At 38.0% G+C, this 27,557-nt stretch overlaps 1 protein-coding gene across 5 annotated transcripts in view; it reads right to left on the bottom strand.

Annotated features, from left to right (window-relative positions):
• Window positions 1-27,557, bottom strand: part of LOC109074308 (adhesion G protein-coupled receptor B3-like) — a 156,034-nt gene that overhangs the window by 75,248 nt on the left and 53,229 nt on the right. For 3 of the 5 annotated variants that reach the window (XM_042769364.1, XM_042769363.1, XM_042769362.1), the window contains exons 3-6: window positions 13,992-14,102; window positions 10,600-10,761; window positions 7,259-7,423; window positions 3,290-3,454 (exon numbers count right to left, since the gene is read on the bottom strand). In XM_042769364.1, coding sequence (XP_042625298.1) covers window positions 3,290-3,454; window positions 7,259-7,423; window positions 10,600-10,761; window positions 13,992-14,102 — 603 coding nt within the window. The remainder of the gene's footprint in view (window positions 1-3,289; window positions 3,455-7,258; window positions 7,424-10,599; window positions 10,762-13,991; window positions 14,103-27,557) is intronic. The other 2 variants (XM_042769365.1, XM_042769366.1) reach the window with 2 other exon arrangements.

Genomic DNA, 27,557 nt, shown 5'->3' with positions numbered 1-27,557 from the left:
TTTCTGAATTAAAACTTACTTTATGGTTAGTTGTGAAATGTCACATGGTGTGAAACAAAAAAGTAATGATATTTTTGGATTAAAAATCTATAACATTTGTTAAAATAATAATTTAGTTAAAATTGAATCCTATTTAAAAAATCCTGTTGTTTTTTTTGTCAAGAGAACATACTCGGTTACTAACGTAACCTCAGTTCCCAGAGATACAAGAACAAGTACTGCGTTTGCTAAGATGCTATGAGAACACAGTACAGTCATGCCATGCTATGGTAGAGGAAAGACTATAAGTATCATAACTTCCATAAGCAAACAATGCCCATAGAGAAGTTAACAACAACCCAAGGCTAAGACGGGCTGAGCTTCTTGAGGTCACACCCAGCCAGGTTAATCGTTCCAGAGTACTCCTGCAACTTCAGCACCCAGGGGTCGAGAGCTGACAGGTGAACTAATGCCAGAGAGCTTGAGTGATATGGTCAAGGGCTCTCTGTCAGATCTGTTTGTGTATCACAATGCATGTCTCTTCAAGTGGAAAGGATCCTGGCTTGCAAGGTTTTAAAACCTTGCGAACGTGGACGGCGAGGCCCAGCAAGCCACCTCACAAATATCCGCAATGGACACACTGTTGAACCATTCCCAAGACGAGGCGATGCCTCTGGTAGAATGGACCCATACTCTGATGGGACATTGAAGGCTCAAGGAAGAGTATGCTAGTGAGATGGCGTCAACTATCCATCTAGAGAGTCTTTGCTTCGTGACCGGATGCCCTTTGATGCGAAGCTGACATAGAGTTGTTCCGACCATCTATAAGGGGCGGAACGCTTAATATAAATTCTCAGAGCTCTGATGGGGCAGAGCAGAGATAACTCTCTGTCCTTTTCAGAGGGAGGAAGCACAGAGAACGTAATGACCTGTGCTCTGAATGGAGTGAAGAGCACCTTTGGTACGTAACCATGCATTGGTTTCAGGAAAATCTTAGAGTCGTTAGACCCGAATTCCAGGCAGGCAGGTCTAATGGAGAATGCCTGCAGGTCCCCTATTCACTTTACTGATACTAGCGTCAGAACCAGAGCAGTCTTCAGTGACAGTGACCGAATGCTGGTAGACTGTAGAGGCTCAAAAGCCCTCAGTACAGTGGGCAGATCCCATGAAGGGACAGTTAGAGGATGAGGCGGATTCAGCCTCCTGGTTCCTCTTAAGAAGTGGATAACCGTGCTGTTTCTGCCCACCGATTGGCCCGCAATAGGGGCATGAGAGGCCGCTATAGCCACCAAATATGCTTTGAGATTGGATGGGGAGCGTCCCTTATCCAGCAGCTCTTGCAGATATGACAACACCTCTGACAGATCAGAAGTAGGAGGGTCTTTGCCACGGTTTAGAAACAAAGCAGAGAAAATAGACCATTTAAGGGCGTAGATGTGTCTCGTAGATGGGGCACTAGCCTCCATAACTGTGTTAAAGACTCACTCTGGGAGGCTCGAAGGCTCCCGTCGAGTGGCCTGAGGTGTAGGCCCAATAGATCGGGCAGAGGGTGGCATATTGTCCCATTCGCTTGAGAGAGGAGATCCTGTCTCAAAGGAAGGGGCCAAGTGGCCACTACCAACTGCTGAGTCAGCTCTGATAGCCACAGCTGATTCATCCAGAGAGGGGCCACCAGGAGAACCTTGTGTTTTTGTTCCCTGATTCGCCTGATCAACTATGGGATCAGGGCGATCTGGGGAAATGCATAAAGAAGGAGGTTGGGCCAATTATGGGCCAACGCGTCCTTGGTCTTCGAATAATAAATTGGGCAGTTTGAGTTGTCTTCTGAGGCGAAGAGGTCTACCTCAGCCTCGCCAATGATCACCGAGATCCTCTGAATCATCTGCAGATGGAGCATCCACTCCTCTGATGGGACATTGCTCCTTGATAACATGTCCGTTCCTTGATTCAATTTGCCCAGTATATGATCTGCTCTCAGCGAGTGCAGGTTGAGTTGAGCCCATTCCAGGAGGCACTGCACCAGAATGAAGAGACACTTCGAGGAGAGGACTCCTTGGCGATTTATGTAAGACACCACTGACATTTTGTCCGACCGGATCAGCACATGGTGCCATTTTAGGACTGGCAGGAAGAACTGACAGGCTAAACACACTGCTAGCATTTCCAGGCAGTTGATGTGAAGCATTTCTCCGCCTTCGACCAGTGTCCAAAAGTCAGTATTCCTTCGCACAACGCTCTCCAACCTGTGTTGGAGGCATCTGTCATAACAACTGTCCTTCTGTAATCCATTCCCATGGTTACGCCCTGTTCCATCCAGCAAGAGCTCTTCCAGGGGGCCAGGGCTGTTATACAGGCCTGATTCACCCTGATCTGCATAGGATGGAACCCGTAGAGCCAGTGCTGAAGGGGGCGCATACGAAGCAGACCCAACTGTAGTGCTGGCGATGTCACAGCCATGAGGCCCAGCATCCTCTGAAACGTTTTGAGGGGCGAGTGGTACCAATCTTGAAGGAGGTTGCCAGCCTCCGGATGGCCAGATTCCATTTCGGTGTGACTAGAGCTCTCATTTGGGCTGAGTAGAAAATTGTTCCCAGGAATGATATTTGTTGGCTGGGGAACAACGCACTCTTGGCAAAATTGACCCTGAGTCCCAGGCGCTTTAGGTGGCTGAGGAGGAGGGTCCTGTGTGATACTAGCTCTGCCTCTGACTGGGCCAGAACGAGCCAGTCATCGAGGTAGTTGAGAATGCGGATTCCTATCTGTTTCAGAGGGAGCAGAATACTCATGAGTAATGGAAGAGGAAGTTTGCTCTCTTTTTGAAAATATTTGTGTTTTATTTTTACTGCTATAACAGCGGCTGATTGCTCGGCGCTTGAATGGACCCGTTGTTGCAAAAAAACACATTTTCCTCTGTACTCAGAGTTGAACGGGTTGTCAGGAGGTCTAAGAGAGGCTGCTTGTGAGGCGGTCCAGCCGTACGAAAAGAAAGTGATCCACGAGCGAAGAGAGGCGGGACTGGAGTTCTCGCAGTGAGAACATTCAGTTCCCGAGACCGCAGCTTCCATGTGGGATTTCCCTAAGAAGGAAATGCACTCGTTTTGGCGGGCTTTGTCACCATAGGCTTGTGCAGCTCCGCTGCTGAGCCATTGGTTCGTTTTTTATACACTGCACAAACCAATGGCCATGCAGTTTCACTGTGCGACTGAATAAAAAAAAAAATAAAAAAAAAAAAAAAAAAAACCTTTAAAAATACTGAAAGAAAAATATACACCTAGATTTCGCTTTGAGTTAGAAGGATCCTTAGTCGTACCTGTGCATTCAGGGTTGGAGCATTCTCTGCTCTCCGCCCAATGTCCTCTGCACTCAGATCCCCCATGAGCAGCTGCTGAGCACTGCCTCTTCCGCTGTTGCGTTCCATTGGCACAGGTCACTGAGCAATCACTCCACGCACTCCACTCCTGCCACTGCCCATCCACTGTGGGCAAAAACAGCATCCCAAATGGAGAAGAGAAAATTTTGAGAGAAGTAAGTTTCTTAAGCTGGGCTCAGAACATTTAGGTTTAGAATCTTTTGATTAAGTTAAATTTACCTGCCATATTGTCCAAATATAAAGTGAAGTGTGTAATTACTTTGCCACTAGTGGTATCAAATGGAATTGCAACCATTGGTCTGGTCCAACTTAGCAAAACACCTACTCAAATAATAGAGCATGTTGCATGCAACAGGTCATGGGTTTCATTTCCAGGGAATGCATTAACTAATAAAATGTATACCTTTCAGTGCAAGAGACTGTGGGTAAAATCTTTTGCCATATGCATAAAACATTAGTGGTGTTTTAGTATTTCATTTGCAGGGGTACAATTACTTTTCATTTCCAATGGTCCATATGATTTTGGACATGGGTAAACTAGCACCCACTTAGAACACCTTAACAAACTCATTGCAACATGCTAAAAATAAAAAAGAACACCTAAGCAATCACATAGCAATGCTAAAAATAAAAAAGAACACCTAAGCAATCACATAGCAATGCTCTGGAAACTAAACACAACAATCTTGCATCATGGTGGTACCTTCTGCCCTGCCATTAGCTCCAGGGAAAGAGGTAATGATACTGCCTTAGTGCCTTAGATAGCTCACTAACTAGCCAGCAGGATCGGACAGATATGATAGTAACAGAGAGAGAGAGAAAGAGAAAAAGCTACTTAGGGCTATAGTGAGAGGCTACTCCTATAGTGAATATTCTGGGCTTGTGGTTCGTTTCACTCTCAATCCAGAAGAAATTTGTTGAAAACAGTGGAGGCTTTTCATCACATCTGAACTCTGAGGTCAACTTTAAAAGCCTCAGACCAAAATATGCAAGCCAGAATCTGGCAACAGCACAAGCTCTGGGTGAGTTCATGCTGCAAAACACAACACAGAGGTGTTAAGCGGGGCTAATTGCTTCTTTTTTTTGCTGAATGGGATGAGACTTTTAAAGCATGAGACCAACAATAACCAAGATTAGACAATCTGTTACAGTACTTACCCATCTATAGTGTATAGAAACTCTAAGTGACTATCATTCACAGGCAATTGTGCTTATGCAATTTTTAGTTTAGCTCTATGGTAGGTTGAGTCTGAAATGGTGTGTCTCTCAGCCTTGTGGGTTTTATTGCACGCCACACGTGGCTGCTTTCAACATGCCAAGAAGCCTTGTGAGCGCATCCATTCCCTCTCTGTCCCACGTAATAAACTATTCCGTAATTGATCCTGTAATGTTCCACCGCTGGCAGCTGCTGCTTACTCCCCAGAGCCACCTCCATGTGAGATGAGCTTTGATTCTTTATAGACGGGATCAAACATTGAGGGGCTTCCATGTCAGGCCTAATTCCACCAAATCATTCTCGGAGGACGGTGGCTCACAACCACATCCAAATTAGTGGAGTGGTCTTCAATTTACAACAAAATTGATTACGGTTAGAGAATGGCTAGAAAAACAAGAGGCTCAGGGGAACATGGAGGCATCAGATTCGGAAAAGAGAGAGAATGACTCAATAGAGACGAGTCGAGAGACAAGATGAGAAAAGAAGAGAAGACAAAAGGAAAGACAAGAGGAGAAGAAACAATGCTCGAAAAGATGTGAGACAAGAAAAGAAAAGATGTGATAGGAGATACAGTCATGGCCAAAAATATCGGCACCCTTGGTAAATATGATCAAAGAAGGCAGTGAAAATTAATCTGCATTGTTAATCTTTTTGATCTTTTATTTTTTTTAAATAACAAAAATCTAACCTTTCATTAGATAATAAGAATTTAAAATGGGGGGAAAATATCATTATGAAATTAATGTTTTTCTCAAATACATGTTGGACACAGTTATTGGCACCCCTAGAAATTCTTATGAGTAAAATATCTCAGAAGTATATTCCCATTCATATTCACAATTTTGAGCACTCCAGGGTGATTATGAACATAAAATTATCCATCCAAGGCTTCCTGTTTCACAGAAATATAAATATGAGGGAAAACAAAGCCCAAATTCCCTTGAATTAGTGAAGTGGCTTTAAGAAAAGAGCTAGAGCAGTGAAAATTCCCATTTCCACCATCAGGGCAATAATTAAGAATTTCCAATCAACAGAAAATGTCTGCGTGGAAGAGGACATGTCTCTATATCGTCCTAATGCACAGTGAGAAGGAGAGTTTGAGTGTCTAAAGACTCTCCAAGGACCACAGCTGGAGAATTGCAGAAAAAAGTTGAGTCTCTGGGTCAGAAAACCTTAAAACAAAAATTGTCAAACAGCACCTATTGTACATCAGCACATGTTGTTTGGGAGGGTTTCAAGAAAAATTCTCCTAGCTTATCCAAAAAACAAACTCCTGCATATTCAGTTATCATACACGACTGGAACTTCAAATGGGACTGGCTTCTATGGTCAGATGAAACTAAAAAATTAGCTTTTTAGCAGCAAAGACTCAAGATGGGTTTGGTGAACACAGGGATAAAATGTACCCCATGTGTACAATGAAATATACTGCTGTATTTTTGATGTTGTGGGCCTATATTTCTGCTGGAGGTCCTGGATATCTTGTTTAGAAACATGGCATCATGGATTCTATCAAATACCAACAGATAAAAAAAATCACTAAGTGACTGACTCTCATAATGGGCCATGTTTGGATCTTCCAACCGTACAATAATCCAAACACAAACCTCAAAAACAACACAAAAATGGGTCACTGAGCACAAAACCAAGCTTCTGCTATGGCCATTCCAGTCCTCTGACCTGAACCCTACGGAAAATGAGAGGAGTGAACTGAAGAGGAGAAGCACCAACATGGAGCTGGGGAATCTGAAGGGTCTTGAGTGATTCTGGATGGAGGAATGGTCTCTGAATGTTCTCTAACCTCATCAGGCATTGTAGGAGAAAATTTTGACCTGTTAAACTGGCAAATGGAGGTTTCAAAAAGTATTGAATAAAAGGGTGCCGTTTATTGTGGCCAATGTGTATTAGAGAAAAACATTTATTTCATAATGATATTTCCCCCATTTTAAATTCTTATTATCCAATGAAAGGTTAGATTTTTGTGATTTTTTTTTTTTAAATAAAAGTTCAAAAGGATTAAAAATGGAGATTAATTTTCACAGCCTTCTTTGATCATATTTACCAAGGGTGTCAATATTTTTGGCCATGACTGTATGAGAGAAGAGAAGAGAAGAGAAGAGAAGAGAAGAGAAGAGAAGAGAAGAGAAGAGAAGAGAAGAGAAGAGAAGAGAAGAGAAGAGAAGAGAAGAGAAGAGAAGAGAAGAGAAGAGAAACAAAAGGAGAAAATTAGATAACAGAAAAGAGCACTGAAGAAGAGATATGAGATGAAAAAAAGAAAAGAAGAGCACAAAGAATATGAGACAAAATGAGACGAGATGAGAAGAGAAGAGCACAATTAAGACATGAAAGAGAAGAGAGGACAAGAAAACAGAACAGGAGAACCAAAAGAAGACAACAGATGAGAATAACACAATTATATAAAGCAAAAAGAAAGAAGAGCAGAAAAGAAGAGCACAGACAAAAGGAGATGAGAAGTGAAGAGCACAGGTGATAGAAGGTAATAGAAGATGGGATAAGACAAGAAGAGTGGAAAAGAATAGAGAACAATACAGAATGCAACAGAAAGTTAGAGACAAGAGGAGAAAAGGAAACAAGAAAACAGATAAGGTGAGGGAAGATGAGACAGAATGATTCGAGATGAGGTGAGATGAGACGCGAGGATGGGAGAAAGCAGTCATCTGAAGCACACAGACCTGGGCAGAGGGCAATGTTGCAGAGTTTGCTCTGGGTCTCGGGTCCCTCACACGCTCTTCCTCCATGCTGGGGTGGAGTGCACATCCGAGTGCGGGTGCGATGACCCCGCCCACAGGTGAAAGAGCAGAGGCTCCATGGAGACCACTCTTCCCACACACCGTGCACTGCCAACAGAGGACAAGAGTTAAGACACATACACACTGCTCATGGCACGCACACACACCCCCACATGCAGCCTCATGCAAATGCAGCAGTGAAACACCTCCAGCACTGACTCAGTGAGCCTGTTTATCAACAGCTGTTACACAGCTGCAATGAATCAAAACAACAGCATCATTTCCCCCTTTCTTTACAATTTACTTTTCCCAATCCCATACAACTCCACCCCCATCCCGAGCACCACGGCTGATGACATTCTTTTGTCTTAGCGTGATGAAAGACTTGCCGGGAGGGCTGCCGCAGCCATGCTGAATTCATCTCAGCTCTCTTAGCTTACTTATCAAAGTCCCAGGTGTGCGTTCTGCATGCGCACTTACTGGGGCTAAATCCAGTCATCAGTGTCAAGACTGCTGGGCACCGTTTCCCCTCCAAACATCAAATCCCCCTCTCTAATGCTCTTACTGTATAATGAAAACTCCAATCCCACTCAAAGAGCATTAATTAAAAACAAACTCTCACTGAAGCACTCATGGAAAGCCAGACTTTGCAAAAACCAGCTCAATGACTGACATTAACAGGAAGCTTTTTTATTTGCTGTTGGAATCTCATCTATAAGGAGATAAAAGGTGATGACACCAAACATATGCCATTCATTTTACTTGTATTTAAAGGTATTCAGATGGACTAGTGGGTTGTAAACCAAAAATTGGTTCTAATGGAATAGCAAAATAAAGTATTTTTAAAGTTTTGTTTTCTTCAAGGTCTGTACATCCAGTTCTACTGTTTTTTATGCTTATTTATTTGAAGTTAGCTACACTACCAAAGAATTTAATACTTTTATTCAGCAATGCTTAATAATGCTTAATATTTTTGGTTTCAACATTGATCATCATAAGACGTCACTTGAGAACCAAATCAGAATCCTATAATGATTTCTGAAGGATCACATGATCCAGAGTAATGGCTACTGGAAATTCAGCTTTACATCACAAAAATTAATTACATGCTAAAATATTACAATAGAAAACATTGATTTTTAATTGTACAATAATTCAGATTTTACTGTATTTCAATCAATAATTGCAGCCTTGGTGAGCATAAGAAAAATTTTAGAAAAAAAAACTACAATATATATATAATATATATATATATATATATATATATATATATATATATATATATATATATATATATATATATATTTTATTATATATATAATAGTATTAGTATTATAATATATTTTATATATATATACTATATATATATATTATATATATATATATATATATATATATATATACACACACACACCATTGACTGGTAGTATAAGATAAGTAACTGCCAACATGGTCAGCTTTTTGGACGTCCCTTCATCAATAATGAAAACCAAGGAAAAAACTATCCAATACAACATGAAATTTAGCCAATTATCCTATTTAGCCATGTTAATTCAGTTTATTTTACTATATCAAAATTTCCTTTTTAAAGTCATTTTAGCTCATTTTATGTACTGTGTTGGATCACCACTTAATATTCAATTCAATTCAATTAAAAAAAAAAAATGTTTGATTTGCCTCAAAAAAATGGGCAATGTGAATTCACTGGGATGAGTTGCATCTTTATTTTGAATTTCTCTATATATGCAGCTGACTATATGAACTTTCCTAATCTATAAAACATACCGTAGTGTAAAAGCCTTGTGTACTAGTACATAACTTATTCCCCAAATGCTTTTATTTTGCTGCATATCACAGTAAAATGATGTAAATAAGGGTTGCCCTCAAAAGAAAAGCAATGTTGTGCTCAATTAGGCTGCTGTCCAAGCTAGTCCAGAAGGGGAATACTGTAAATGGTTTTATTTGAGCATTCAAGAGACATGGTGGTCTTATTTCCAATCCCTTAAGCTCTGATCTAGCCTTATGTCATTTATATGTGCCTCCAAGCCTTTTCCAATACCAAACTGATCTGAGAAGATTTTTTGAGTTGGTTTTGAGAAATTCTGCACTCAGTTGCAAATGTGAATACCATTTTTAATCTCGGATGTGAAGCAGTATAAATCCTTCCCTTGACTGTAAGTAAAAAAAAAAAAAAATACATTTCATAGCCATTATATAGATAGACAGACAGACAGACAGACAGACAGACAGACAGATAGATAGACAGACAGATAGATAGATAGATAGATAGATAGATAGATAGATAGATAGATAGATAGATAGATAGATAGATAGATAGATAGATAGATAGATAGATAGATAGATAGATAGATAGACAGACAGACAGACAGATAGATTGATAGCATGGTCAAATGGTTTCATTATCAATAATAATTTAAGTTAATTTGCTGGGTAACCCACATTAATTTAGCCATGTATAAAGTCTTAAAAGAGCTGAATTGCCACTTTTAGAGCTAATGGTGTAAACAAAACAAGTCTCTTTTCATGCCCTTTTACTTAAAATAAAAATCCAGTGAGCCTGTGACATAAGTTCAATGCTGCTGAGGTAACATGTAAACAGCATTAATTTATTGATACCAAAAGTCCTAAAGGAGCTGAACTGCATTTTCATAGCTCATGATGAACAACAAGCCTCTTTTCACGCCCTTTACTTGAAGTAAAAATCCAGTTAGCCAGTGACAGCAAGTTCAATGGTGCTGAAGTATCGTTGAACCCAACTCCATTAAGATGGCACCTCAGAAAATGATGAATTAAAGGTCGATACCTCCCGTAATTAAAGATTTTAAAACAAGAAGGTAATCCAGGTCGCTTTTCTGGCCTCAGGGGGATAGATTAGTCCTTTTCCCCTTTCTTTTAAATTTTTTATCTGCATAAACCAACAAACACTCTCTCGCTTTGTATTACAGCAAGGTTTGTGTTGGAATTATATAAAAAGCTTGGCTAAGACACACTGTGAAGATGGACATGAAAAGAGTGGCAAAGAATGAGAAAACTGATGAAGCAACTTATAACAAACGAATGACAAGATGAATGACTAAATACACAAGTGGAAAAATCAGAGCAGACACAAAGATAAATAATAATTCTGAAAATTATAATGATACATTTCTCATAAATACATAACATAAAGCAATAACAGCAAATAAATAAATAATGACAGCAATTTTCTGCCCTGAATGATGAAAGATACAGTTCTGAAGTCCAATGTCTGTGACTAACACTACCTGGGCAGGGGGCAGTGTTATTGCACACCCTGGATTCTCTTAAAGGGCCGCTGCAGTGTGATCCGTATGGTGAGACACATGTTCTTGTTCGCACCTGCGACCCTTGACCGCATGTAACTGAGCAAGAGCTCCACTGGGACCACTCCTCAGCACCAGGGTCACCTGTAGGAGAAGGGTGACACCAGTTAAAAGCAGTAACATGGTCATGTGACACCCCGAGGGGGTGGAGCCAGTAGGAGCAGGAGGGGCCTCACTAAGTTACACACTAAGAAGCCACAGTAAATCTTAAAGGCTCCAAGAGCAATTGGGATGAGCTCAAAATGGAGCATCAGGTCTTATTTGATATGATCCAGCCTGAATGACTTTCATTGTCCGAGAGCAGAGATGCCCAGTCCTCCTCATAGAGATCTACTTTTCTGCAGAGTTCAACTCAAATACACATATTAATTAAGATCCTTGATTAGCATGGTTTAGATGTGTTTGCTTTTCCAAAACTGGAAAAAGGCTAACATCCTGTCTACTAAGGTTTAATTTAATCAGAAATGGTCTGGTCTTAAAGGAACAGTTCTCTCAAAAATGAGTCTTCATTTACCCACCGTCATGTCATTTACTTATATTTGAAAGAATGTTTCAGCCGCTTTTGTCCATAGTATGAAATTCAGTGCATTTCAGAACAACACTTGAAATTACTGACTTTCACTTTATGGACAAAAAATAAATACATAATTGGCATTTTTTCTAAATATCTTCTTTTATGTTCCACAGACAAAGGTCATTCAGGTCTGTAACGACAATAGGGTAATAACTGATGATAGAATTTTCATTTTTGGGTGACCTGTCCCTGCTTATTTCTTACAGTGCTCTGTGTGTGGTTGCTTATAGGAATAAAAATATTGTCTGACAGAGCAATTGAAAGTTTAGTTTATAAATATTATTTATAACTTATGATGATATAGTATAAAACTTAATAAGTTATGATTCCATTTCAGCTGAGAAATAAGCATTAAGTATTCATTAGGTTATCTCTAAGCTCACTTGAATTTGTTCTAGATCATTATACATGACATTATGGTGCAGTTTCAAACCGGTTTCCTTAGGACGTACTTTTATACGGACATGCGGTCTGTTAAATCATTGACTGACTGGGAAGCAAAATCTGCCTTTGATTTCAGACACAGCTAAACTCTGCAGGAAGGAAGATTTCTAGAAGCACAAATGTGCAAACTTGTCCTGGTGGATGGTCCATATATAATAATGGCATTAAACATAATACAATCTACAAATATATTGAAAGATTTTATTGACAGATCAAAAACCTGATTGGCATTTATGAATGATGCATCTTTGCATATTCAAAGCAGGATCATATCCATCTGAATATGTGGCTACAAAATAAATATCATAATGGAAGCTTTTATTATATTAGCATCCTAAAAGTACTAAGGTTTAAATTCATATTTATATTTTAAAATCATACATGCAACCAATTAGATGAAATAAACTGAAAGGAAAAAGGCAAACAAAACTAATAGATGAAATATATAAAATATGGTAAACTATGCAGAATGCATGCAACATGGCTTCTAAAAGTTAGAGAATGATCTTTGATGGGAGTTAGTTTTCTACTAACTAAAGTTGCACAGAAGAACAGACCTCTGGCCCGCTGTCTAGACTGCGCTTCACTCTTTTAGATCTCAGATCTTCTGGATTTATGCTTAAGCTTCTTGTCTCTTTGAAGTGAAATCAATTAGAATTGGAGATTTTAGAGAGAAAAGGGGGATGGTTTGCATTTCCCCCAGCATATTCAGCAGATCACAGCAATTTTCGGCAGCGCTGGTCACATTTGAGAATCACTTGATGTAAGAACTTTTTATGTAAAATCCAAACAATCAAAGCTGTTAGAAGGACCATTTGATTATGGTTCTGAGCTGGAAACATTATGATTTACCAACTGTAATGTCAATTCAATCATTGGCATTGTTTGCTGGCATTAGAATACATGATTGCTAAATAAAGTTGATATAATTGTTGGTTTAAAAGCATAGGCTGCTTTCTGGCAAACACATTTTTGAGATTAGCTTTGTGCTTTATATCTGTTCACTAAATATTACACTCTGGATCGCCTGTAATTCCCAATGAGCAATTGCATGGCCAGACTAAGCACTAATAAGTCATTTGATTTCCAGAGAATTTGACATGCAAGAAAACTGTCTCCCTAAAAGCACATGTTATCATGTTATCCACAATATAACAATCCAATTGCCATGTGATGCTGAATAAACGGATAGTATGAGAAGGAAAATATTCAACTTAAACATTTAATGTTTTAATCAACAAATAATTGATATCATTACGTTTTATTTATTTTTATTATTTTTAAGTCAAGTCTCGTTTAAACAGTTTAGTTAAAACCGAATGAGCATTAAATAATTTAGGCTTGTATGCTCAAAATGTATGCACATTTTTGGTTGCTTGTACACTCAAGATTGCTTTGTTTGTTCTAACTTCCAGAGAATCTACTGGCAATGACCTTGGGTACATATGGGCAATTTCCTCTGCCATTCTCAGAGATTAGATTAGATTGAAAGGTGGATCAACTCTGGATGAAGTGGTACAACAACTCAGACAATCTGAAAATGAGGAACTAAATGCAGGATGAATGACATTCTGTACAGATTTTCATTTATAAATGGAAATAAATAAACACATAAACGACTGATTGGAATGGAAACAAGGTTGTTAAGGTTTAGTATGCACAATGATTTGCAACTTAAACGATATTAAGTGCTACACAAATGTCACAAATATACAAAAGGTGCAAAACTTAAAACAAAATAAGATGGCTGCTTAACGTCCCTCCCCATAATAGCTAGAGATCATCTAGAGTACATGCAGGAAACAAATAAAAACAAAAAAGAAAAACAGGGAAATTAAAGCAAAGGGAAAGAAAAGGAAAACATCTTAAAGTTTCTACAGGCCTTGTTTTTTTTTTTTTTTTTTGGCACTTTAAAAGGTAATATATCAGGGTTATTTCACATCTAAACAGCTGGATAACCATAAATGTTTACTGTTAAATGTTAACCATTTAATTGTCACTTAATTAATCTATGTTTTAACAAGTCTGGGCTTTTAGTGGTTAAAAAAGTCATCAAATCTATCAAAACAAATAGAAACCAGAAGTCCAATTGAGTATGGTATAAATTTGCAGAAATGGCCAATTCTGTCGTTTTTCCTCAATGTATTAACCAAATGGAAGAGGGACGAAAAAATAAATATGGTAAATAAACACTGTCACTTAAAGGTGCAGTACAGAAGATAGCATGCAAGTGACTTAAGATGAAAATTAAGTTTAGTTTACATAGGAAAAGAAAGAAGCATAACTATTGTATTACCAGTTTGTGCCATAAATTTAGCAGATTCATCTCGCTCCTGTAGGCCCTTTGTGTCATGTACTGATCTTGGCCGCTGACTTTTTACTGTATGTTCTCCGATCATTCCATATTCTAGGGACAGAATAGAGGTTCATGAAAACTAGACTTTGATACAAAATCTTCAGAAAGAGAGAGAGAAAAGGGAAAAAGAGCTTAGCACAATTCTGGAACGTAGAGGTGGCTCACAGTACATGGTTTTAAAACAAAATAAAAGTATATCACACATGGACAACTTTATTTAACTTGTCACTCTTGTCTTTTAGCTTTAGCCTTTCTAGGAAAGCAAAGAACAGTGCACAGAACGGTTTATCAGTGGTGAGCTGGGAGTATTAATTAAGCTTAGAAGCACAGTGAATGACACATAGAAACACATGCAAAATCAACTTACATTAGTGCTCTGCATTTAACATCCGAAGACGCTGAATTAACCTCCACCCCTCCCCTCCCGAAAAAAAAAAAAAAAAGAAAGAATAAAAAAAAGAGAAAGGAAAATGTGTAAAAAAAAAAAAGAAAGCCAAGAGTGAAGGAAGGGGGGTGTGGCGCAGGGAAGCCGGCCCGGTGTCATGGTCCATGCTAACCATTAGGCCCACGACTCCCTCCCACTTAAGTGCCTGCTAGAAACACAGATCCAGGCTTTTGAATTAACCTCCAGTTAAAAAAGACCCAGAATTAGTAAAAAAAAGGAAGGAAAATGTGCCGTTATATCTAGCCACAGAATATCGAGGGAAAGATGAATTTATGCCTGCTCGCAGGCTTTTGGAATAAATTAGTAGTTGCTAAGCTGTGCCGTATCAGAATAATCACTCATTTTGGATTAATTACACTCTTTTCAGCACAACAATATGGCTAATTTCTCTTTGTTCTTATCAGTATCAATTAATTCATTTAAGCTGTTTTGTCAGAAAACAAATAACTGTCCTCATTCGAAAAGCCACACTGGGAGCGTAACTGTTACCCTTTTTGAAACTTCCTTCTATTTTTACTTGTCTCAATCCATGTATAAAACATTTGTTTTTATCTTTAGGGGGTTTTCAGTACATGGTTCATAGATGGAGTTAAAACAGATCAAAAGCAGTAAGACACAGCCATGCTTCCATTGCTAATTGGGAATTACTTCATTGATGTGAGAGGTAAAAGAAGGCACGGTGTCTTTTACTTAAAGTTTAACACCCTAAAAACAGAAACCTTGATGATGCAACAGCGAGAAGCAACGGTTTGAGGTGAAAGGCTGTGTTTAAAAAGCTACACTGAGTATAATGCAGTTATGGAAGACTTCAGGCCTGCAAGAGCCATTTGGTCATACACACTTTTATGGCTCTGTCCTTGACCCAAGTGGGCCCAGAGCATTTCCCCACTCCCTTTCTGCTTTCTCCAGTACAACTTAAAAAAAAAAATAAATAAATAAATAACACAATTTCAAAGCACTGCCTCGCCCGTGCCCACAGAACAGAACATACTGTATAAATTATAGCAATGTCACACTGCAACATAAGTCAGAAAAACATTAGTGTGGGTGCACGGGGCTGCCCTCAAGCAAGACATTTTTATTTCTCTGACACAATGCCACACTGGAACTGCATTTGAAGATGTTACAAGTGGGAATGTGTGTATGGATTATAAATAAGGAATTTTCTACATTTTGCTGCTTTAGAGAAATATGCAGAGATCAAAAAAAGTAACAAACCAATATGTGGTGGATTTTGAGCTAATTTTTTGGCCAGAAGTGACCGTTTAAGCTAATACACCTTAATAATGGATGTGTTTCTTACAAACACACCTTTTCGCCTCACAAGACATTCATTGATGGACTGGATGTTTTAATCAGCTGTTAGTACTCATTCTGACAGCACCATTCATTGCAGAAGATCCACCAAATCCGTTTTGAGACTCTATTTTTAGCAGATTTTCAGCAAATTTCTATTTTTTGGGTGGACTTTTCCTTTACTGGAGTATCTCACCTAAAAAAAACAAGTTAACAGGCTATCATCATTTAATCATGTTATTCAAAACCCACAACTTTCTCTTCTTCCGTTGAACAGAAAAGGTTAAAATTTGAAGAATGCCAGCATTGCTGGTTTTTGCCATATAAAGGCATGTGCTGTCTAGCTCTAAAATGAAAAGAAAAAAAGCATCATAAAAGTGGTCCATACATCTCCTATGCTATATATTCTAAGTCTTCTGAAGTTTTCTGATAGCTTTGTGTGAAGAACAGACTTACATTTGAGTCATTTCTCACTGAAAATCATAACCTCTGCTAGCTCTCAAATAAAATATGCCACCTTCAGACACAGGGACAAGAAATCTTGATGTCACTGGGAGCAACAAGGGGAGCTCATGAGTAAAAGATGGGAGCATTTCTTAAACAGCACTTTAATATGAGAACAACATGATAGTTTCTCAGTTAATATTTTGTCTAGTAGAAATTAGTCAATAAACAAACACATAAGTATATAAATTAATGGATTAAAAATACACCATAAGTGCAATACAGTCTCAAATGTTACTAAATGTTTCGATGAGATTCATGTTTAGACACTGATGAATTAGGATATTTGAGGAATACTTTTTTTTTTTTTTTTTTTTCTTGTGGTTGCTGAAGAAAAAATTTTTAAATATTTTTCAGAGGAGATATATATATTTTTTTAGTATATAAGGGGATTTTAAAAAATAGCTCTTTAGAGAATAGTCTAAAAATTCTGTCATCATTCTCTAACCCTTAGCTCATTTGAAACCTGTATGTCTTTCATTCTTCTGTGGAACACAAAATGAAGATCAATGGTTTCCACTACTATTATGGACCCTTCAAAATATCCTCTTTTGGGTTTCACAAAAGGAAGTCACACAGGTTTGTAACGACATGAGTGTGAGTAAATCATGACACAATTTTCATTTTTGAGTGAACAGACCCTTTAACACCATGATTGTACCTGAAAGCTGTAATCTTTATTTTCTCAGCTGAAAAGACCAGTGGTCATCAGTACATATTGTGGGATTGCTGGTGCTCTCATTATGTCTATTAATTAGCTCATTAACTTCCACTGTTTTCCAGCTAGAGTAGTATCGACACAGCACAAACCAGAAAAAAAAAAAAAAAAAAACAAGCCAGGCTGGTTTATTTTGGTCTTTTCAGCAGAGATTACAAAATATCTTTTGGGACACAAGCAATATACTTCAGTATCAGAGAAAATGCATCCATGTCGTCAGAGAGAGACGTTCCCATTAGAGACAGTAGGCTATATCAGGCTACATTGATTGTGTCTCCAATTGTTCAATGGAAGAATAACAAAGTCTCTACAGACCTAATGAATCCTTTAGCATAACTTCTACAATAGCATGTTTCCATGGCAACAGTGAGTCAGAGAATGAGAGGGGAGAAAATTTTAAAAAGTTAAAACAAGTTAAAATAACAATTTAAAAAGGGATTTATTAGTGTAGATTCATTGTATTTTGCTTTCTGTCAGCAAACAGTTATAAGTCAGTGAAATGTCAAGTAAAGGAAGCTAATAGTCATTCACATTTAACAAATATCACTTATGTGGATTATTAGCAGTATTTTAATTGACACTCTTTTGCTAAATTTTAAATCACATGCACAAATAAATAATGGCCTACATGCATTATTAATCACTAGGAGTGAGAACTGTGTTGCTTGCAGTTATTTTGAAATGTATCATCATTTACTTAATTTCAATTTAATATAATTACAAGATCTACAATAGTCTTTTCCAGACCAGCTAAAGGGTCACATGTCTTCATGCATTGCCCATGAATACTGCCATACATTTAAAGATTAAAAAGGTTCTAAATATGCAGGGGTTCAATTGGGCTAGGGCCGTCCAAGGCTGAGCCCGGCACATGGCTTAGGCTGGTAACTCATTAATAAACATTTATCATATATTTTCAACAATATTGAGCTTGAAAGACACTCGGGACAGTTGACAAAAAGTTGACTTTTGTAACTTTAATTGGAAGGTTTCATCTGTATATGTTTATACAGTGAAGACTATCCAGTATTATTTTACATTTGATTACTTTATTCAAATTCTGTAATATTTCTGTGTCTAAATATTATCATTAGACCTACCTGAAAACTTAAGTCACTGATTTTATTGTCATCAGATGTAGCTTTGCACACTGCCAACATCTAGAATTATTTTGATCAGCATTTTAGTGTTAATAACAGAGGGCTCTCTTAACTTGTTATATTTAACAGTTTGTCATTTGATATGATATTTTGTAGGCTTTGCATACACATGTGCATCCCTTGAAAGCCTGAAACGACAGACCCCCCCCCCCCCCCCCCAGTCCCCTGATAATACGTATCCGTTTGGAAATCAAGTGGGAAGTTTTGCAACCTTTTTTGTGAGTTTACAGTAAGCACAGCTGAGGCCAGGGGTTGAAATCACGGGTTTCAAACCAAAAACATCACCTTGATGAAGAGCTCATCAAACACATCCCCAACATCACTGAACAAAAGGTGCTGCTGAAAGCTGTAATCAAGGCAGCTGTGAGGTTTGAAGTGTGAAGAATGTTGTGAAGAATACCAGGTTCTTTAGTAAGTGTGACCACACATGAGACCTTTGCTCTGAGAAAGTCCATCTCTCAGAGCACTAGGATGAAACAGAACTGTACACTACAAATAAGGGTGTTTCAATATGACTCTCTAATACACATACTTTTCACATTCTCACTAGTTTATCTATTGCATCTAATAACAGTGAACAAAGATGTTATCAGTAGCGGCTCCTGACTGTAAATTTAGGTGGGGCAGATTCTGTGACGTAGTGCTAGTTTATAATAAACTCAAGAAAGCTTATAGTCTTTATAGTCTAACACATGCACACACACTTTTGGCAGAGATCTAATGTCCTTGCGTTATTCAGCCTGTGGGCAGCATGTTAATGTTGACTGACAGGCTCAAAGTACACACACACAGTATGCTATAGAATTATTGCCTTAATACTATCTCCGAATGTTGATTTAGTTGTAGAGGAATTTAAATGGGTCCTATTATGCTCTTTCACAAAGTCTTGATTTTGTTTTGGGGGTGTCCTAGAACAGGTTCTCATACTAGGTTGTTCGAAAAACAGATTATTTTTCACATATTACAACACCTTTCTCCCTAGTCTGGCATGAACGGCTCGAATAGTTCCTGTATCAAATAAAAGCCAGCCTTCTGAAATATGAAATGTGCTGTGATTGGTTAGCTGGGAAAAACAGACATGCCAGCTATAGTTACTGACCTGATGCAGACACATACTGTATAGCTGAAGCTGACTGACATTGTCTTGGTCTCAAAACTGCCCAAATGGCTCTCAGTGAGAGTGTGCTGCAGTTCCACTTTTCACCCCAGATTTACATTGTGGGAGTTCAGGAGGACACCGGCACGACTGCCCCACTTAGTATCATTTTACGTATAGTACCTGCCGAAGCTTGCGATGAATTTTAATAAATCCTGTGCATTTTATGACTTAAAATTGTCAAGAAAATCCAAAAAATATTTGTTGCAGAATAATGAACACATTTACAGTTTATTATTTATTCAGTTTATATATAGAGGTCTATATTTTGTGTGAATATTTTTGTGTGGCTCTGCCCCACATGCTCTTACAGACGAGCTGCGCCTGGGTTTCATACAGTAGAAGAATTTTGTCTTCATTGCCCTCCCACAAAGCCATTTTTTTTTAATTAAACGGCCATATCCCTTGTCTCGCCAAAAATGTTATAGCTGGTGTTCTAGGGTTTTTTCACACTTTTTGCATGATTTGTTAAAATTGCAGCTTCACTACAAATAAAAAATAAAAATGTGATATTTACTTTTCCTTTGTTGTCTTCACACCTCACATTTCACATATTTCATCTCAAGATGTTCTTTACTGACACTGCTGTCTCCTTGGTAACCAAGTTTCTTCAACTTTTGAAAAGACTAACTTTACAATTTTTTTTTTTTTTTTTTTTTTTTTTACAAAATGTAAGAAATGTGTGCACCTTTTTTTAAGCTAAAAATGCAGAAAATGTTTCTGTAAGGATATGTTTAGGGGTAGGGTTGGTGTTGGGGGGTAGAAAATACAGTTTGTACAGTATAAAAACCATTACACCTATGGAAAGTCCTCGAAAACTTTAATGTGACCTTCATATAAATCTACTAGAGATATAAGTGCCCAGAAGATGAAGAAACATACAATCGTTACACCCGTAGCAGAGTAATTATTTACATGGCTCTTTATTTATTTTTATGCTTGTTTGGTGTGACCCGTGTGCTGCTTTTGCCTTGATATACAGAAGTGTAAAGCTCTTGAGGTCTTGAACTACGAAGAAAAAACATCCTGTGAGATGATGCAGGGCCACATTAAAAAAAAGAAAAAAGAAACAGTTCTCGCTTGATTAATGGTTTAAGAAAACTCAGCTGCAGGTACCACTGTCCTTGGTTCCATCAGAGGTACAGCACGGGGTGCTGTCAGAACAAAGCCAATGGCCCACAGCAGCTGTGGTGATCCAACATGAACCAGAGGCACGAAGCTCAGCCCAAATGTTCAGCTTCTGATGCTGGAACAGCAAGAATTTTGTGCAGTCTTCCAAAGTAACTACTCATGATAGATAGCATCCAGATAGCATAAGTATCTATGTGCTGGCCCACTATCCATGCTAGATGGGAATAGATAGCTCTGCTCTTTACTCTGACAATGACTTGAAAAATAGGGGACATGCCATCTAAAGGGATTCACCCCGAGTGATTCAGACTCCAGCTTGCTTTTTGTGGCTTAAGAGCAACTAAATTATATGTAGGCTTGTTCTGACAAAAAAAAGAGATGCTGCTCTATCCAAACACCCAGAATGAGAGGAAGTGGATGAGGGGGGAGAGAAAAGCGAGCAGGACACCCGATGGAAAAACCAAGAGAAAAGAACATGAAAAAGATACATGCATAAAGGCCTCGAGATCCATTCCCAGTGTCATACATGAAGGAGAAACATACATATTCAAAGCACGGAAAGCCTTTTAAATTATGATGATGTTGAAATCCTGCATAAAATGAGGGAAGTGATGAATGTTCACACAAGATAATGATCCAGAGAGAGGGAGAGTGTCGGCTGGATGTTTCAAAAGGTTGCTTCTGCACGCTGTAATCTTACAAAACACACCGAAAGCTCATGTTATTGAGAACATGCTCTGTGAATGGTTTTCCTCGGGCGAGAGGTGCTTAACGGCAGACCGGAGGCATAAATAGGGCCTTGTGAAATTCAATGAAGTCCATTATTCTATGAAATATTTACTGACAATATGGTTACAGCTACAAACAGTGACAGCGCAGACATAGCTACATGACTTGTTCTTGTACCAAGACAAATTTATGCATAATACACTTGACAACAATTCAACTCTAAATTTGATCTTAGACTCTGTAACCCAGTGTCCTTTTTATGATTATGATTTTACCTCACAGCTGTTATGTTGATTTTCTGTGAGCTGCAGGGCTGCAGTAGTCGTTAAAATTCATGATTTCTCTGGGTGCAAGAAATAAGTGCAAAAATTTCCAATGAAAAATAGTACTGAAAAAAAATCTCTTTAATATCCAAATTGTTTCTCCCAGGGAACAATAAGATAATGAGATTAAATTGAGAGCAAATAGAGATGTTTGCTGAAATGCATATCAAAAGGTTTTTTTTTTGGTAATATTTTTTTTTTTTTTTTTTTTTTTATAGCTCAATACCAGGGCTATTCAATTGGTGGCCTGGAGGCCCAATCCGGCCCACCAATCATCTCATCCGGCCCGAGGAAATTTTTCCAAAAGGTTGTCGGTTCGATTCCCAGGGAACACATGTTAGGTAAAAAAATATTAGCCTGAATGCACTGTAAGTCGCTTTGCATAAAAGCGTCTGCTAAATGCATAAATGTAAATAAAATAAAAGCAATTTATTGGAGTTATAAAGTGGCACAGTTGCAGCTACACAGATTACATAATATAGGCAAAATATGGTCAAGTTTTCCTTCTGAAGTTCCAAAAGGACAATATTTAATACTGCAAGTTTGCAAAGAGAAACACACTCATGTCATGCTTGAGGGGGAGGTGTGAGAGATGGCCAATGTCATAAGTTTCCATTCAAAATTCAGCAGCTTCTACTTTACATCAATAGACTGCTAATAAGATTAGCATTAGCTCTGACAAACGTTTGAAACCAACATTTCAAATGCCTCTACTGTAAGTGCCTGGAAAGAAGGAGGTTGAGGCACTGTGAGAGCTTATACATACAATTAATTTAGTTACATTTATTCAATTTGTCAGATTACATCAGGGTTTGTTGGAAAATCGAACCAGACTGCTTAAACAAGACTTGACAAATGCAGATTGAACATGTTCAGCCGGTGAAATTACACACGCTATTCCAACAAAACTCAACAAATGTTGGCGTTTGAGGGGGCAGTGCGAGATAGCTGTAGAAGTTGTAGCTTCTTTCTAGGGTAATTGAAAAAAAATTCCCTTTGGTTTGCTGTTTTATACTAGAAGGGATTTCCTTAAGTTTCAGCAATTCAGAAAATGCTGATAGGTGCTTTAAATTTAGTTGAAATGAATTCTTGGCTTCCTTGTGCATAATCAAACCTTATTCCCATCAGAAAATACAACTGATAGCCCACTGTCTGGGTTGTAGGTCTTGCTTATAGGTTTATCTATTTTTAATGGCCTACCGCAAAAATAAACCTCTCTCTAAAGGAACCATTTTGTCTACTGCAGTGTATGGGAGAGAATGTGATGCAGTGTCACCGACTTTTACATAAACCGACCTGTCAACACAGAGAAAAGGGAAACATTCGTGCTCCAGCATCTAACTCAGATTAAAAGCAGCCAGATGGGAAGACAGAGATTTATCAACACCTTAAAGAACCTTTCAAAGCTGTGCCTCGTACATCACTTTCAGTTCTTTCAAGACAAGCAGTTCACCCTCCCATCCAGTCACAAATCTCGCACCGTGGAACCACCACCTCAGACAGAAACCAACCTCATTTTCAAGGCGCACTTATGGTTAACCCAGAATGCACCTGGAATTACTTAATGGTCCATGAATCATGACAAGAATGGCTCCTTTACAAACAGGTCTGCACCTGTTTCCTTCACTTGTCGTTGTACATTGTACTGTACTTTCAAAGTTTCTGAAAGATTTCAGGCCTCTTTTGTGGTGAGCAATTGTACTCGGCCTTGATTTAAGTGGAAAAGCTTTTTCAAAATAACTCAGCGATTCTTTTCGAAAGGGTTACAGCATAAGGTGGGAGGACATTTTTTTTCCGACTGGAACTGTCCGCCCACTGCTCTCGCTGCTGGCAATCACATTCAATTCAGCCTAAATGCTTGCTGTATAGAGCTGATGCTCCACGCTGGGGACACGGGGATTTAAGCCAAATAAGCGAGCTGAAATACAATTGTTACAAAACTGCTGTGGCGGGGAGATGAGATTCCTGGTTTCTCGAAAGATTTCTCAAGGCGTCACTATCCAGAATATTTCAGTACAGGCCAATTACTAAAAAAAAAAAAAAAAACAGTAAAAAACAGCAGTATTACTTGCAGTCTAAAGCAGTGTCACGCAATGATCCACTACGTTCAGCTTATCATGTGAATATTTCATTCAGCCAATGATAATAACAGTTATAAAGCATATGGGCACGGATCGCAGACCTTCTGTCGAGGAGGGAGGTGAGAGAAATCATGAGGTTCAAATGACAAATAGCCTGCCAGTCAACAAACCCTGCATCCTCATATTGTTTCAATACAACACTGACACACAGTCTCCTCTAAGCACACAGACCTTTGAAATAGTCTTTTAAAGGACAGATCCACACTTATCCACAAACCTATTGAGCTGCCTACCGCCTACATAAGCAGCTGCTTTAAGACAACATCCTAAATGAAATATAATGCTCTGTACTGTAAATTCAGAAAGTATAACATACTCAGTCATACTCAAACTGATTTCAATTAAGATTTCAATTAGCATTTTGCTCAGTTAATTGTGTGATATTCTAATAATCATTCAAATAGCTTGCATTGTGTAAAACAGTCAATAATTCTAAATCAATAATTTTTGGTATTGAAAGAGTTATATGCCTAAATATATTTATAATAAAAGTTTATTTTCTTTCACTGCATCCACTAGCCTACCAGTCAAGAGTTTGGGGTCAGTTTATTATAGTCAAATTATTATTTTCATTCAGATAGAATGTATGAAATTAATCAAAAGTGACAGTAAAGACATTTCAGATAAACGCTGTCTTTTTAAATCTTTCTGTTTATCAAAAAATCTTGAGAATGAATAAGCAAATGTAACTGGTGATTGGTGAGCAATTGTTATCGTTTGAAGTGATAGCTCACCCAAAATTAAAATAATTAACTAATGTCGTTGAAAAACTGTTTAACATACTTGAGACACAAAAACAAAAAAATTTTTGAAGTACGTTCTGACCACTATTTTCCACACAATAAAAGTGTTTTCCTCCACCGAAGCTCTGAAATTGACTACATATCAGAACTGTTTGGACTAAAAATTGCTTGTCAGCAGAAGATTTTCAGTTAATGACAACTTTTTCAGTCTATTTCTTACATAAAGCTATCATACGCCTTCAGAAGGCTTGGAATATGGTGTTTAAAAAATTGTATGGACTAATTTTATGATATATTTCAGAGCTTGAACAATTCAATCTCCTTTCACTTACAAAGAAAATAGCAGCTTGAATGTAACATTTCTGGTCCACAGAAGAAAGAAAATCATATGCGGGGTGAGTAAATGACAGTATTTTCATTTGTAGGTGAACTATCCTTTTAAGTGAAGTGTTTAGTAATCCTCTAACCCACTTCTCAAATAGTTGACACTTTAGGCAGAACTATATCTTACCATCTCTCCAGGAGTCAAATATTATGCTTGAGTGCTCTGATAGTCAAGGAAGTGGACTGTCTGACTAACTGATGTGTGTAACCTTGCATGAAACGAGTCTCCTCTTTCTTGCCTAGCCCCAGTCTCCAACAACCCTGATCTGAGCAAGTCATCTCATCGCATAACTCTGTCCAGCATGCAGCTCGTAAGAGGTTCCACACAACGGCAAAAAAGTTCTTCACTTTAAAGCAATGAAAAGCCACATCTCGACCTTTCTGTATAAGCTGGGAACATTCTGGCATCCGCTTTGAAGTGTGATGGCAAAATCAATCCGAGATGGCTCACAGTTTTCAGGCTTCACAGAGAAAGGGATGGAGTTGTTGGCAAAGAGCGCTGGCTGTACCAAAATGTTTTTTTTTTGGATGATCAAAGCTGTGTTACGGGTAACGTCAATTTCAGAGTGTATTATCAGCATAATCTGGTGAATCAAGCATGTAATTGTTAAAGCCTCTTTTTACAGAATGCCACATCCCCCTTAACTCAGATTTTATACAGCACACTAGGCATTATAATGATTTTGGCCAGAGTGACGTTAAAGATAGGCCCTGTTTCATAGCTCACTGAGTTTACATTTCCAATATCAGGTCTGAGTTTGTCTCATGCTCAGCTTACAGCAAAAATCATTTTACATCACTCATGACCAACAAGTCTCACACACACACACACACACACACACACACACACACACACACACACACACACACACACACACACACACACACACACACACACACACACACACACACACACATACACACACACACACAGTCTCAGCAGGGAGGCAAAAAATATGCCCCAAACTCGCCCATCTGTGCTTCTGTAGTTTACTGAAGATTACTAAAGTAAAGTAGTTTGTGTGTGGGATCTATTTGTAAGAATTAGAATTCATGGTGCTCTGGACAAATGGTGCGTCCGAAATCTCATACTGTCTGAGTAGGCACTACATCTGATTTGAACTTACTTTGTGATTTTTTTGTAGTAATTAGAATTCTTTGTGATTTTGGGTAATATGAATGAAATTCAGACGTACTACCTCTTTATTAAAATGCTATTCACAAATGATCCCCCATGGCCTCATGGGATAATAAAGTGTCCACCGAATGTGTACTTCAGAATCTCAGCAGAAATGTTAGTTCATCCATGTACCTTTTGTCTAACGTTTTTCGAATAATATGAATTTGGACATACTTTTGGCATACCGTTTTTCATATACTATGTAGGGAAGTATTCAGTTTTGGACACAGCAAAAATCTCCTGCATAGCAGTGCTTGCCCTCCTTGAAATATAAGAAATGTAAATATAATACATAAAACAACTTGATAAAAACCTGTTTTCTGTCCAAATAAATAAATATACATATGATTATCAAGTAATGTGCAGTTTGTGGTGGACAGCATTTAAAAAAAGGAAGAAATAAAATAAATTGCAATACATAAAAAAGAGAAAAAAAAAATCAAAAGGAAAAAAGGACAGAAATATATAAAGGAAGAAAAAACAGTTATAAAATAAAAATAATAACTGCAGACAAAATAAATAAATAAAATAAATAAAATAAAAAATAAATTTAATATTAAAATAAATAAAATAAAAAATAAAAATAAAAATAAAAAAAGGATAAAGATAAACATGAATTCAAAATGTATTGTTTGGTTTGGGGTCCATTCAGAGAGCCAAGCCTGTTAAAAAATTCACAATGATCTCATCCTGCAGTACCATGTACAGCACCTAGATGGCACTCTCATGTTGACTATGCAGTGCTGCTGAAGAAGCCCTGTTGCTGAGAGAAAGACACCCACATGATCTTGAATATACAGACACCCACACATAGTTCAGACCGTCCAATGCCAGTTCCGTCACAGACTGCCTAGGAGAGCAGTGGCCCGATTCTGTTTTTCTGACAAAATAAACAAGTGCATTTGAATGCAGCCCACTGGTACTTACAGCCTAATGCACGTCAATGAGGCAATAAGCTGCAGCGCCAATATGCGGCTTTCAGTATTTTCATTTCTCCTCACTTAGGTGCCTAAAACATTCACACAAAATAAATCAGCCAGATTTATTATAAATGGAGCTCATGAAAGCGCAATGGAAGCATTAAAGCTGCTGAATATATCCGTGGCCCAGGCAACTGCTTGGGATTATGTTTAAATGTCATGATACCATTATGTAGTCTGTGAATTCTCAGAGACTAGTTTTCATTGAAATACTAATCTGTGCCATCACATCACGTTAACAAAGGATTTTTGAAAGTTGGTATTTCATAAAAAAGGAAAATGTTAGGTTTATAAAAAAAGCATCATGGTTAACACAGCTTTAAACAACAGGTCTGTGCCTTGCTCATAATTGCAGTCACATTTCTCCTTACATTAATATTTTTTTCCACTATTCAAGCTGCAGTTTTACAGATAAAAATAAAATGAGATCTGTTGTTACTGGTCCACATTGAACTGTTTTTCTATTTATGATAGGTGCATGCATTGTGCCCGGGCAGATTATTGATGTTGAGCAATGACTGAGCTTGCGAGATCAGTTTGCTAATGGTAGTGATCGCAAAGAGCCGAATGTTAAGAAGATTATGTGTGAGAGAAGCATAAATTATCTCTTATGTAA

This window comes from Cyprinus carpio, chromosome A13, assembly GCF_018340385.1.
Source record: "Cyprinus carpio isolate SPL01 chromosome A13, ASM1834038v1, whole genome shotgun sequence".
NCBI lineage: Eukaryota > Metazoa > Chordata > Actinopteri > Cypriniformes > Cyprinidae > Cyprinus > Cyprinus carpio.
Note: the sequence above shows the minus strand (reverse complement) of the source record. Positions and strands in the feature narration are given on the sequence as shown.